The sequence below is a fragment of the Caretta caretta genome, chromosome 12 (genome assembly GCF_965140235.1).
Source record: "Caretta caretta isolate rCarCar2 chromosome 12, rCarCar1.hap1, whole genome shotgun sequence".
NCBI lineage: Eukaryota > Metazoa > Chordata > Testudines > Cheloniidae > Caretta > Caretta caretta.
Window position 1 is genome coordinate 4,067,496 of NC_134217.1, and position 13,045 is coordinate 4,080,540.

The 13,045-nt window shown below is 53.2% G+C and overlaps 1 protein-coding gene across 1 annotated transcript; it reads right to left on the reverse strand.

Annotated features, from left to right (window-relative positions):
* Positions 1-9,038: 9,038 nt before the first annotated feature.
* EXOSC6 (exosome component 6) lies at positions 9,039-11,818 on the reverse strand. The gene has a single exon (XM_075118273.1). It carries the CDS (start codon positions 11,642-11,644, stop codon positions 10,841-10,843), a length of 804 nt encoding a protein of 267 aa, XP_074974374.1. The 5' UTR covers positions 11,645-11,818; the 3' UTR covers positions 9,039-10,840.
* Positions 11,819-13,045: the final 1,227 nt, after the last annotated feature.

Sequence of the window (13,045 nt, forward strand, 5' to 3'; positions counted from 1 at the left end):
TTCGGGAGTCTGATGATTTGATTTTCACATCGGAGAGAGAACAGCCTTTGTCAAACTGCAGTGAGACAATGTCCTGGTTCTGGTCTGCAGGGAGATGCTAGATGTGGTTTCTATAGCATCCAGCTAGCCAAGTGTTCTAGATGCCTAACAATGCGAGTAATGACTAATGCCAGCTGCAATTAAAATCCACATGCCCCACGCCACAGACCTCTGGGAATAAACTTGCTGTAAAAAGGGGACCATGGAACTAGCTGCCTCTTACAGGGAGGAAATTTTGTGGCCACAAAGCTCCAGTCTTCTATGGCTGCATCCCCTAAGGCCTCAGGAAGGCAGGATTGTTTGGCTAGAGAGAGAAAGGTAACTTGGACACAGCCCATTTCAGATGTTTGATTAAAACTAAAATCTTAATCTTTGCCTCCCAGAGGCAGCCAGTGGGAATAAAATGAATGCACTAGTAGACAGGCAGAATCACACCAACTAAGAGATTGAAAAGACTTATTAGGCTAGGTCATTTAGACCAACCTCCTGCTAACATAGGATTGTCCCTGTGCTATAGTATTTTGTGCATTTTGCAGTTTCATTTTAAATGGCTGACTGATGGGATGCTGGGAAGGTCATTACACGGTGCGTGGACTGCTCCTTTCTGCACTAGAAGCAGATCATGGCTGTCTTATGGGTTTGTATAGGGCCTAGTACAAGGGAGACCTGATCTCAATGAATGGAGCTGTTTGGGAGCAGGGGTGTAAATTGGGAGTGGGAATCTACCTCCACCTGGAAGCTGGCCTCAGGATTTTAAAAATTCCTCTTGGCAGCAGTCATGGAAGGAAGGACACCACTTGGACACTGCCCCTCCTCCACCCAGACCTTCTGCAGGGGCAGCAGCACTCTCTGGGCAGTTTACCTCTGGCTTCTGGGGGGCCAAAGGGGAATACTGGTATTGATGAGGACTGAATCAGTTTCAGTACTGCTGCTCCAGTGACATAAGCAGAAGGAAGGGGTGAAAGGGTAGAAGACTTGGAACAGGGAAAGGTGGGGCGGAGGAGTGGAGGGCATAGAAGCCACGTCACCAAAAGGCTAGCATACAGCAGATGGAAATAAATCCAGGAGGAGCCTGAAACAGATCTCGAAGGGGAAGAATAAAATGGCAGAATTGCTTCATTTTAGGTTAGAGAGTGTATCTGAGTTTCTTTCAATTACCAGCCTAGTTAATTGTGGTAGTGAATTGGACTGGGAGGTGAAAAATAAATAAGACATCTCTGCCTACAATGTCTGTAACCCATCTGAAAGGGGTGTGTGCAAATTCCCCTACAGACAAACATGACATCAAACAACTGCAGAGCTCACTGCAGGAGTCTATCAACAGATTCCTCAATAGCTGATAAACTACTATTCTACCTTCAAGGAGAAATCTTGACCCCATGGATATCAATGCTAAAAAAACCCCCAAAAGTTACCTACCTTCTCATAACTGTTGTTCTTTGAGATGTGTTGTTCATGTCTATTCCAATTAGGTGGGCACACACCGTGTGCTGCTGGAAAGTTTTTCCCTTAGCAGTATCCTTCGGGTCGGCTCAGGCGCCCCCTGGGGTTGTGCCTTTATGGATATAGGGCCCTGCCGTCCCCCCAGTTCCTTCTTGCCGGCTGCTGCGCCAGAGAAGTGGGAGGGTAGGTATTAGAAGGAACATGAACAACACATCTCAAAGAACAACATTTATGAGAAGGTAGGTGACTGTTTTTTTCTTCGAGGGCTTGTTCATGTCAGTTCCAGTTAGGTGATCACCAAGCCCAAGTTTTGGAGGTGGGCTTGGAGCTCAAAGGTTCGCTGACAGTAGCACCGCACTACCAAAGGCTGCATCGTCTCTGGCCTGCTGGGTAATAGCGTAATGTGAGGTAAAGGTATGTATTGATGACCATGGTGCAGCTCTGCAGATCTCCTGCATTGGAACATGGGCCAGGAATACTGCTGAAGATGCCTGCTCCCTCGTGGCGTGTGCTGTAAGCGGGAACGGGCAGGTACATTCACCTGGTCGTAGCATGGCCGGATGCAGGATGTGATCCAAGACGAGATCCTTTGGGAGGAGACTGGAAAACCCTTCATTCTGTCTGCTACTGCGACAAATAGCTGAATGGATTTCCGGAATGGTTTTGTTCGCTCAATGTAAAAGGTTAACGCCTGGCGAACATCCAACAAGTGAAATTTTTGTTCTCTGCTGCTTGAGTGAAGCTTAAGATAGAAAACTGGGAGAAAGATGTCTTGGTTAATATGGAACTGGGAGACAACCTTAGGGAGGAATGCAGGATGAAGTCTGAGCTGAACCATGTCCTTATAGAACATGGTGTATGGAGGCTCATAACTTAATGCCTTGAGCTCTGACACACTCCTGGCTGATGTTATCGCTACCAGGAATGCCATCTTGTATGAGAGCTACAGCAAGGAACATGTCACCAGCGGTTCAAAGGGCGGCCTCATCAATCTGGACAGGACTAGGTTAAGGTTCCAGGCCGGGACCAGCTGTTACACATGAGGGTAAAGTCTGTCAAGTCCCTTTAGGCTCACCAGCTGGTCTTCACCAACCTTGCATGTCTGGATGGAAGGCCAAAATAGCAGCCAGGTGGACCTTTATAGAAGACGGGGTAAGCCCTTGCTGTTTGAGGTGGATAAGGTAGTCCAAAATAATAGGTATGGATTGGAGATCCATAAAGTTGGAGACGAAAGCTGTTGTGAAGACCAAACTGAGAATCTCTTCCATTTGGCCAGGTAGCGGGCTAATGGAAGGTTTTCTATTACGGAGAAGGACTTGTCTGACTGGGTCCGAACAGGCGAGCTCATCGGATTCAACCATGGAGTGTTCACGTGAGATGCAGTGATTTGAGCTTCGGGTGCTTAAGATGGCCGTGATTTTGAGTTATCAAGTCCAGGAAGAGTGGTAAGGTGATTGGGGTGCCATGGACATTTCCAGAAGGTACGCCCTGGCCTGTGTAGAGTCCTATAAACCTATAAACTCTATCTGCTGCACGGGGAATAGGATGGACTTTTGTACATTCAGAAGGCGGCCCAGATCATCAAAAGTAGCCCTTATGAAGCTGACGTGTGCCTCCACATACACCCTTGAGCGGCCCTTGTTTAGCCAGTTGTCAAGTTATGGAAACAACTGCACCTATTGCTTGAGCAGGAACGCAGCCATGACTGACATACACTTGGTAAACACTCAAGGAGGCCGAACGGGAGGACTAAGAATTGATAATGAATGTGGTTCACCACAAATGTGAGATAACCTCTGTGGGAGGCGTGATTGAAATATGAAAGTAACGTCCTTCAAGTCGAGGTTGGCATACGAGTCCCCCGGATCCAAGGAAGGGATAATGAAGGCCAAGGAGACCATGCAGAACTTCAGTTTCTTCATGAACCTGTTGAGATGTTGCAAGTCTAAGACGGGCCTGAGGCTTCCTTTGGCTTTTGGTATTAGGAAATACTGGGAATAGAAGCCTTTTCCCCTCAGCTCCTGAGGAACCTCTTCCACTGCCTTCAGCATTAGGAGCGAGTGTACCTCCTGCGTGAGGAGTTGCTCATGAAAAAGGGTCCCTGAAGAGGGATGGGGAAGAGGATGGAGGGCAGGATTAATCTGGTCTCTGGACTGGTGTGTCGTCCGAGGTGCATCTTCAAAAGTTTTGTTTCTGGCCAGAGGACTGCTTTGTCTGACCAGAGCCCTGGTCTGACAAAGGGTGAGGCCTCTTCCTATTGTTTCTATTCTGCCTGTGAAAGAAGTATTGCCTATTTTGAGGCTGGTAACAACGAGGTGGAGGCTGCAGCTTAAAGTGTTTCCTTTAAATTAGCCGGAGTATGGAAGCCAAGGTACATGAGGGTGGCCCTTGAGTCCTTCAGGCTGTGGAGCCGGGAATCTGTTTTCTCAGAAAACAGGGCCAAACCCTCAAAGGGGAGTTTTGTAGTGTCTGCTGGACCTTGTAAGGGAGCCCAGAGACCTGCAGCCAGGAGCTCCTTCTCATGACTATCCCCAAGGCCATATTGTGGGACACCGAGTCAGCCACATTTAGGGCTGCCTGAAGTGAAGCACGGGCAACCAGTTTCCCTTCCTCCATGAGGGAGAAAAACTCCACCCTGGAGTTCTCTGTTAACAGCTTCGTAAACTTGGCCATCGCTCTGCAGGTGTTGTAGTTATACCTGCTGAGATCCAATTTTTCACTTCCCGATTTTTGGGGACAGTTCCTGGAAGCCTTGACACTTCCTCTCATTTGCCACAGCCACCACTAGGGAGTCCGGCAGGGGGTGGGTATAGAGGTGCTCGTAGCCTCTAGAGGGAACAAAGTACTTCCTCTCATTTCTCTTTGCTGTGGGCGGCTAAGAGGCAGGGGTCTGCCAGAGAGTTTTAGTGGTGTCACTAATTTTTGTTAGGAAGTTGCAGAGCAACACGGGAGGGGCCCAAAGTGGTGAGGAGGTCAACTATAGGGTCTGATGCCTCCACCCCCTCCTCAGCCTGGATTGCCAGGTTCTGTGCCACCCTCCTAAGAAGTTGTTGGAGCACTCTGCTGTCCTCCAGGGCAGAGGCTGTCGACATTCCCGCCACTGCCTCATCAGACGAAGACAAGGACAAGACCCTAGCTACCAGCGGGTCCTGTTCCCTGCTCTTGGTGCCGAGGGGATCTCATGGTGCTCGTTGTTCCGCCATGGCCCTTGATGCCGGAGTGATCAATGTGGATGCTGGTGTCAGCGTCATGTCGGCGGTGCTGAGTGCGTCGATGCCGGTTCCAGTTGGGTCAGTGCGATCAGACCGTGGTCACACTGGGATGGCGAAGGAGCAAAGGTAGTTGACCCTGAGTAAGACCACTGGCTCTGTTGGAAAACCCAGGGGGTCCAAAAAGGCCACTGAGCAGGGGGCTGCCACTGTCTCGGCCACTGTGCCAACTGAAGGTGGTCTCTGCCTGTCCGATCTGGAGAGGAAGGACTCCGTGTAGGAGGACCAGGTAGGAGCAGTGCCACTTGGTGCCGGAGAGCGGCATCTAGGGCTAGGAGACTGGTGCACTCCCCTGTGTGTGGCACCGGAGACTGGAGTCGAGGGGATGGTGACCAACGCAAAACCATTATCAGTTTGCCCGTGGACAGCACCGGAGGTTTCACGGGTGCCCCTGTGACCGACATGAGTGTCCTGTCTCGTCTCAGAGGGGAGGGCGGCGACATGAGGGTGATAAGATCTCTCACCACCTCGAATGCCTCCAGCGTGGATGGCATCTGTAGGTCACAGCCCTCACTGACCAGTGACAGATGGGGGCCTGGACTCGACTGGCCCCATGTAGGGGCAGAAGTCAATGTGCCCCCTGAAGCCAAGGCCGCGTGGCCCGACGCAGGTCTTATGGTAGCTGGCTCCTTTTGAGCTGGTCTGGGCGCAGGGGAGCAGCCCCTTTCGGGTTTCTTCTTTTTATGAGGCACCGGCGAATGCAAGTGGTGCTGGCCCCTGTCCTGTTGGAGCTGAGAGTCTCTACTTGAGTTCTTCCTCGGTGCTGCTTCGTGCGCTGGCGGTGCCGGAGCACTCCGCACCGATGAGGTGCCGAGCCAGGGTCCAATTGCAGATCATAGAATCATAGAATATAAGGGTTGGAAGGGACCCCAGAAGGTCATCTAGTCCAACCCCCTGCTCGAAGCAGGACCAATTCCCAGTTAAATCATCCCAGCCAGGGCTTTGTCAAGCCTGACCTTAAAAACTTCTAAGGAAGGAGATTCTACCACCTCCCTAGGTAACGCATTCCAGTGTTTCACCACCCTCTTAGTGAAAAAGTTTTTCCTAATATCCAATCTAAACCTCCCCCACTGCAGCTTGAAATGGAGAGCTGCCTCCATGAGGATTAACTTGAGGCACTGCTCTCTCTCCTACCGCTAGGGGAAAAATTTTCCGGCTGCCATGCATGCAGCCTACGCACACCTGATTGGAATTGACATAAGACGGCTGTTACCCTGAAACCAAGCATTCTAAGAAGAATCCCACTGCTTTCAGTGGAGGCAGGATATCACCCAGTGGTTTCCTAGTAAACATATGGCTACCAGAGGCTGCTGCTTGGTAGCCTGGTGTGCTGCTATATATACTGATGGGCAAAAAATGTGTATAGCTTTATTGAGCCTGGAGAATAGACAAGATGGGTAGCATGATATTGAGTGCAATAGCTAGCTTCCTCTGCGATACCTAATTGAGCTAATAACATACACAGTTTTTGACCCAAGGAAGGAAATTTTTGTGCGCCAATAGTTTGTGTATAAGTTATTTATTACTCTAATTAGATGCTGTTCATTATCTCCCTTGTCCACCTATAACATTGTGAATGGCTCGCTTTGATTTGTTCATGTGTGACTAGAAATTGAGCTGGGACCTACTCTGTTATGGAGATTTATGGACAAACTGTAGAGATGCAGAAGCCAGAGCTTACGGACAGAACAGACCATAGTCTGTGGCTACATTTTCTGAAACCTGGTGAGCAGAGTGTCATTTTGGTGTCCTCTTCCTGTTCCCTCACTACAGCACAGCTAACTGCTTTCCACTGCTGAACTGTGGTAGGAAGAGTGTCCCTGTACCAAACCTTCAACATCCCTATCAGATGCAACTTGGCTAGTCACATCCTTTACCTCCCTCACAGAGGTGTTGTGAAGCTTAGTTTCCCAAGGCCTGTGAACTGCTTTGAGATCCTCCAATGAACTGTGCTACACAGCAAAGAATTATTTATTATTTGTCTTATCAACTGACCTTTCTGCTTCAAGAAAGCCATATCATAGTGACTGGCCAAGGACTTCCTAGAACCCAACCCCACCCTGAGGGGAAGGATTGGTCACTCTCCATAGCACTATCTACCTACATCCAGCCTTATGGAGATCAGAGACAGTTGGATCTAACCCCAGTCTAGACAGACTTTTAGAAGTCACAGTCAGAAGTGCTAGCACACAAGGCTGGCCTATGTCTCTTAAGTTCACTTAACCCTAAGCTTCTCCAGTTTACTTTGGTAAGGGACATTGGCCCTCACCTTAGGGAGGGGTTCCTCTTTCCTCATTTCATGCCACCTCTTGCCCTGACACCGGTACAGAGGCCTTGATGCAGAGTGCTTCCAGATCAGCGTATCAGCTGCTAGGTAACGAACAGGTTATTACCTTCTTCCACCATATTTCCTAGCAACTATCAGCTGACAAATGAATCAAGAGCTATATAAAACAACCTGCCTGCTGCAGCTCTGCTTGATTTCTGGTACCAGTTACAACTCACCACAGAGGAGAGAAATTCAGACACTTTAAATCATCTTCCTTCCACTCCTGATCCCACGTTCATCCATGGTACTTTCTGGCTTGTCTTCAGCCCAGAGCTACAACCAATAGCGGCTATAACTAAAGATCAGCAAATAAGCTTAAAGAGTTTTGCACAAGCCCACTCTACTATTGCCTCCCTGTCCTACCAATAATTAACCTTCCTGGAAGGCAGCTGTGACAGCACATAGCTCTAGCCGGACTGACGTCACCCTCCTCCGCCCAAACAAAGGGTTTTATAAAGTTAAAAAGTCAGTGTTGCCTTGTGACCTCTGCATTCTACTTTGTAAGCCTTTGCCTGGGGTAAGTGTGCTGTTCTGCCAGTGAGAAACAGTTGCTAGATGAGAGAGGAAGGATGGCGTAATGGTTATGATGTCATCCACACCTGGGTTCAATTCCCTGCTCCACTAGACTCACTAGGGCTAGGGCTAGGTCTTCACTGCAAAAACAGACTGTTTTTTCATTGCGATCACTACTCCCTCCTTGCAAAAGTCTAGGAGACAAAGCACAGCTATGTTTGTACCTCAGCATAGCTAGTCAAGATCAACCCAATACCCCTGCACCATGCAGCTGATCTTGGTTAGCTACATCCAGGTAAAGCTACAGTGCCTTGCCTGCATTAGGATTTCACACCAAGATAGCTATCTTGATGGAAAAACACACCTTTCTTGCCGCAAAGACAGGCCTTGTCTCTTGACGCCTCAGTTCCCATCTGTGCAATGGTGATAAGAGCACTTCCCTATCCCCTGGGGGTGTTGGGAGGATAAAAACGTTAAACACTGTGCTCAAATACTACTGATGGGGGCCCATAGGTAAGAACAGCCCCATACTGGGTCAGACCAAGATCCATCTAGCCCAGTATCCTGTCTTCCGACAGTGCCCAATGCCAGGTGCCCCAGAGAGAATGAACAGAACAGGTAATTACCAAGTTATCCATCCCGTCAACCATTCCCAGCTTCTGGCAAACAAAGGCTAGGAACACCATCCCTGCCCATCCTGGCTAATAGCCATTGATGGACCTGTCCTCCATGAATTTATCTAGTTCTTTTTTGAACCCTGTTATAATCTTGGCCTTTGGCAAGGAGTTCCACAGGCTGACTGTGCATTGTGTGAAAAAATACTTCCTCGTGTTTGTTTTAAACCTGCTGCCCATTAATTTCATTGGTGACCTTTAGTTCTTGTGTTATGAGAAGGAGTAAATAACACTTCCTTAGTTACTTTCTCCACACCAATCATTAATTTATAGACCTCAATCATATCCCCCCCTTAGTTGCCTCTTTTCCATTTAAGGGATACCAATAACATCATCACCTCTGCATAAACACTAACAGCTGTAATGCCTTCCCCTCTAGGACAAGACTCAAACCAGCCCAGCTGTTACAATGTGCTGTTCAGTAACCGTGGTGAAATTTGTTGCTGTCAATCCAGTTTCTAAAGCAAAGTTTTAGATAACTCCCCTTTTCCATATGAGCAGAGGCCGATATGCACAAAGCTACCCTCTCCACGCTAGAGGTGACCCCTACGGCTCAGAGCTGGAGTGGGCAGTAGGTGAAAGCTAGCACTGCCGCTACCTACACTGTATCTGATGTGTGGATAAGTAGGGATTTTTAGTCTGCAGGGCTGGGAACCTGGCACTTTTCACCAACACAGATGTCACTTAGAAAATGTTACCATCAAAGGGCCCATTAAAGAGGAGAGGATTAATTGAGACACTCACACAGATCAAAGCCAAGAAAAAGTGAACTTCACAGTAAGATGATTTATTATAGAAAAATGTTTCCCATACAATCAGTTATCTTTGGTCGTGAATTACAAATAGGTCTTATATATGCACTGGATTTTACTGGGAAGTGGTTTCTGACTGTTGCTCACAGTTTAGTCACAAAGCATAAAGGCGACACCCAAACCCTTTCATCATCACTTCTGTCTCGAACACATCTCCCAGTCAATACAATCCAGGGGCTGGGTGAGTTACACTATTACAGCAGATTCAGCACAAAGGATCTCATTACCAATTCTTCCTATTGTGGTCAATTATTAACACTTGCGGGCAACATGAAAAGAATGCAAGTGTACATGAAGCCCACAGAAAGAAAAAAAAAACTGCATTAGTACATGTCCATTGTATGGAGAATGTGAGTTAATTGGCACCTCTGCAAATTAAGCATTGACAGACAATAAAGAACCCCTCCTGAGCAGAGTTGCAACCAGAGAGGTGGTAAGAAAGGGCCAGATCAAACCAAAATAATCACACTAGCCTACACTAGCATGGTTCCTGCCATTTTTAGGGAAAGAGAAATGAACACCAGGAAAAATGCAGTCTCGATTTTCAGGAGAAGAGTTAAGATATAATCAACAAATGTCACAAAAAATAATAGAAAAACATTTCAAACCATCTAATAAAACAGATCTCTGGTGATCAGCAGTATTTCTTGCCATATCCTAGCAATCAGTTAGGAGTCAACGGAAACGTTTTAAAATCTAAGGCAGGAGGGACAGTTTTTTTTTTCCTGGAGCACACACCAAATACATTTATACACACCAAAATATCAAGGAAGTCTAATCCTACCAATGGAAAGATTGGACTGCTTCAAATTTTTGCATAGAACCAACAACCTGCAAAACCCAGTTAATATCTCAGTGGCATCTGCTGAATTGTATTAACCATAAAGTACAAAATCATTTCTATTACACTTTAAAAACACTTAAGAGTAGACAATTGTATGGCGGATGATAGCTGCCATGGGCACAATGTGCCACTGGGTGTGGGGAACTTGCCCTAAGGTTTGCCACAGTTTCTGTAATTTCTGCAGTGTTAAGTCTCTTCTACAAGACATCTCCAGCTCACCCCACTCAGTACTGGAGTTGAGAAGAAAAGAAAAAAAAATCCCTCCATATGTTCCATCTCCAGATTCTGCTTCCTGTTTTCAGTCCCAATTTCGGTTGAAATGTCCACAATTTTCCCATCATGCAGGTGCAGAGTTTTCCTCAGGGCATGGGGGCTGCTTGATCGCCAGTGGAAATGTCTATGATGTGTTCCCCTTGGAAGACAACCCTCAATTTGGCTCATTTTTCCTTGCTGAGTGGAGCAGCCCCAGGCAGTGGCCACACCGCCTCCTTGTTGATCCCCAGTGGGGCTTTCCCTTTGGCGACGGTGCCGCTGCTCCGTGGATCAGTTACTCCGTCCCATTAGCGGTCCAGCAGCAGGAGGATGGGATTGCGGCTCAGCTCCCCCCCCCAGCAGTGGGGCAGGTCTCCAGCTGGCTTTGTTGGGGAGGGCCGCCCTGCTCACCAGCCGCGGGGGGGGGGGGGGGGGGGGGATCTCAAGTCACAGATTTGCTGGCCAGAGGGGGCTGTGCTGCTAGGACCCCGCAGACGATCCCTGGGAGGGGGGCTGCCCCATCCCCTGTTCATCCTGGAGGACAGGGCGCTGGATCGGTTTCCCCGGGAAGGGGGAGCGGTGGGCGCCGCTTTGAGGGAGCTGGGGGCCAGGTCGGTGCCGGTTCCGGGGGCCGCCGTTGATCCCCCGGCCCCGCCCGCCTTGGCTCAGGCGCTGGCCCCCACGGCCCGCGGGCCCTCGGCCGCCCGGCGCTCGGCGGCGCGCAGCAAGCTGCGACGCAGCACCGGGTAGAGGCGCTGGCAGCCCTCCAGGCCGAGCCGCACGGCCTGGGCCCAGCTCTCGGGCGGCCCGCCCTGGCCGCTGCCCAGCAGCCCGGCCACCTGGTTGAGGCCGGGCATGAGGGCCACGGTGAGGCGGGCGGCGGCCGCGCGCTCCTCGGCCTCGCTGGGCTGCAGCAGCCAGGCGCCGCCGGGCCCGGGCGCGCGGCACAGGCCGCAGCCCACCACCAGGTCGAACATCTCCACGCCCGCGTCGGCCAGCGCCAGGGCGGCGGCGGAGAGCGCGGCCGCCAGCGCCGAGCCGCCGTCCTGCAGCACGAGCGCCGTCAGCTCCAGCCGCGCGCGCGGGTAGCGCGCCAGGCGCACGGCCGGCGCCAGCGCCTCCTGCAGCGCCAGGCCCAGCTCGCGCTCGCGGGCGGCGGTGGCCGGGCCGGGCCGCGGGCGCGCGCCGCGGACGGAGAAGGGCGCGCGGCGGAACTCGCAGAGCAGCCGGCCGCGGCCCTCGGCCGCCTCGCGCGGCCCGCGCACGGCGCACAGCACCTTGGTGCCGCCGGCCAGCTCCACGTAGGCCGAGCCCTCGGCCTGGCTCAGCAGCCCGGCCCGCGCCAGCAGCGGCCGCAGCGCCGCCGCCTCCCGGCCCGGGGCGTCCGTGCCCGCCTCGCCAGGCGCCGCGTACAGCAGCGGGGCCTGCGACTCCTCCGGGCCCGGCACGCGCCGGTGGTCCAGCGCCATGGCGGCCCGCTGCGCTCCACGGGGCGCGCGTGGGGCGGGGCCGCTGCCGGGGGCGGGGTCAGCGGCGCTGACCGCGGGGAGTTAGCGCGGGGCCGGCCGTTAAGGGGGCGTGGGGCCGGGGTAGCGCGGGGCCGGCCGTCACGGCGGGGAGGGCGGGAGAAGGGGTAGCGCGGGGCCGGCCGTGGCGGCGGGGTGGGGTGGGGTGGGGCTGTGGTAGCGAGGGGCCGGCCGTCACGGCGGGGTGGGGTGGGGCTGTGGTAGCGAGGGGCCGGCCGTCACGGCGGGAAGCGGGGTGGTAGCGAGAGGCGGGCGGGAGAAGGGGTAGCGAGGGGCCGGCCCTCATGGCGGGAAGCGGGGTGGTGGCGAGAGGCGGGCGGGGAGGGCTGCGGGGAATTAGCGCGCGGGCGGCGGGGAGGGCGGGAGAAGGGGTAGCGCGAGGCCGGCCGTTATGGCGGGAAGCGGGGTGGTAGCGAGGGGCCGGCGGGAGAAGGGGTAGCGAGGGGCCGGCCGTCACGGCGGGGAGGGCGGGAGAAGGGGTAGCGTGCGGCCGGCCGTGGCGGCGGGGTGGGGTGGGGCTGTGGTAGCGCGAGGCCAGCCCTCATGGCGGGAAGCGGGGTGGTAGCGAGAGGCGGGCGGGGAGGGCGGGAGAAGGGGTAGCGCGAGGCCGGCCGTTATGGCGGGAAGCGGGGTGGTGGCGAGAGGCGGGCGGGAGAAGGGGTAGCGCGAGGCCGGCCGTTATGGCGGGAAGCGGGGTGGTAGCGAGAGGCTGGCGGGAGAAGGTAGCGCGGGGCTGGCCCTCATGGCGGGGAAGGCTGCGGGGGGATTAGCGCGGGGCCGGCGGTGAGGGCGGGGTGCGCGGTTTAGCGAGGGGCGACCCTCCCCTGGGGCCCCTTAGCAGGGACAGCGCAGGCCCTAGGCGCAGGGCTCCCCGCGAAGGCAGCCTGGGGCTGACCCCCTTCCTGCAGTGCCCCCCATGGGGAGCGGGCACCGAGCTTCCAGCTACCCCTGCCCTCCCTGAGGTAGGATGTGTGGGGCCCACCCTGACACCAGGCACCCTTGCAGGGGTGGCTGGGGATCAAGGGTTACTGCAGTACCGGTCAAGGATCCTGCAGGCTTTGCCTGGGGGTTTTGCTCCATTGCCTGAATTCAGGCCCAGGAGCTGCTGTCTAGCCTGGTGGCTGGGCTGAAGGGGAAGGGGACGTACGTGCCCGGGGTTACCGTTGCAGTGCACCAGACTGGCTGCCTTCTCCCTGTAACCTCTGCACACACATGGGGCAGTATTTCACCAAGAGAATGACAGGGATGCTGGGTATTTTTGTGCCACAATCACTCCTCTGCAATCAAACACCCTACCTAGCCCCTGCTTCCCTCAGGATCATGCCCCTACGAGGCTGGGCTCCC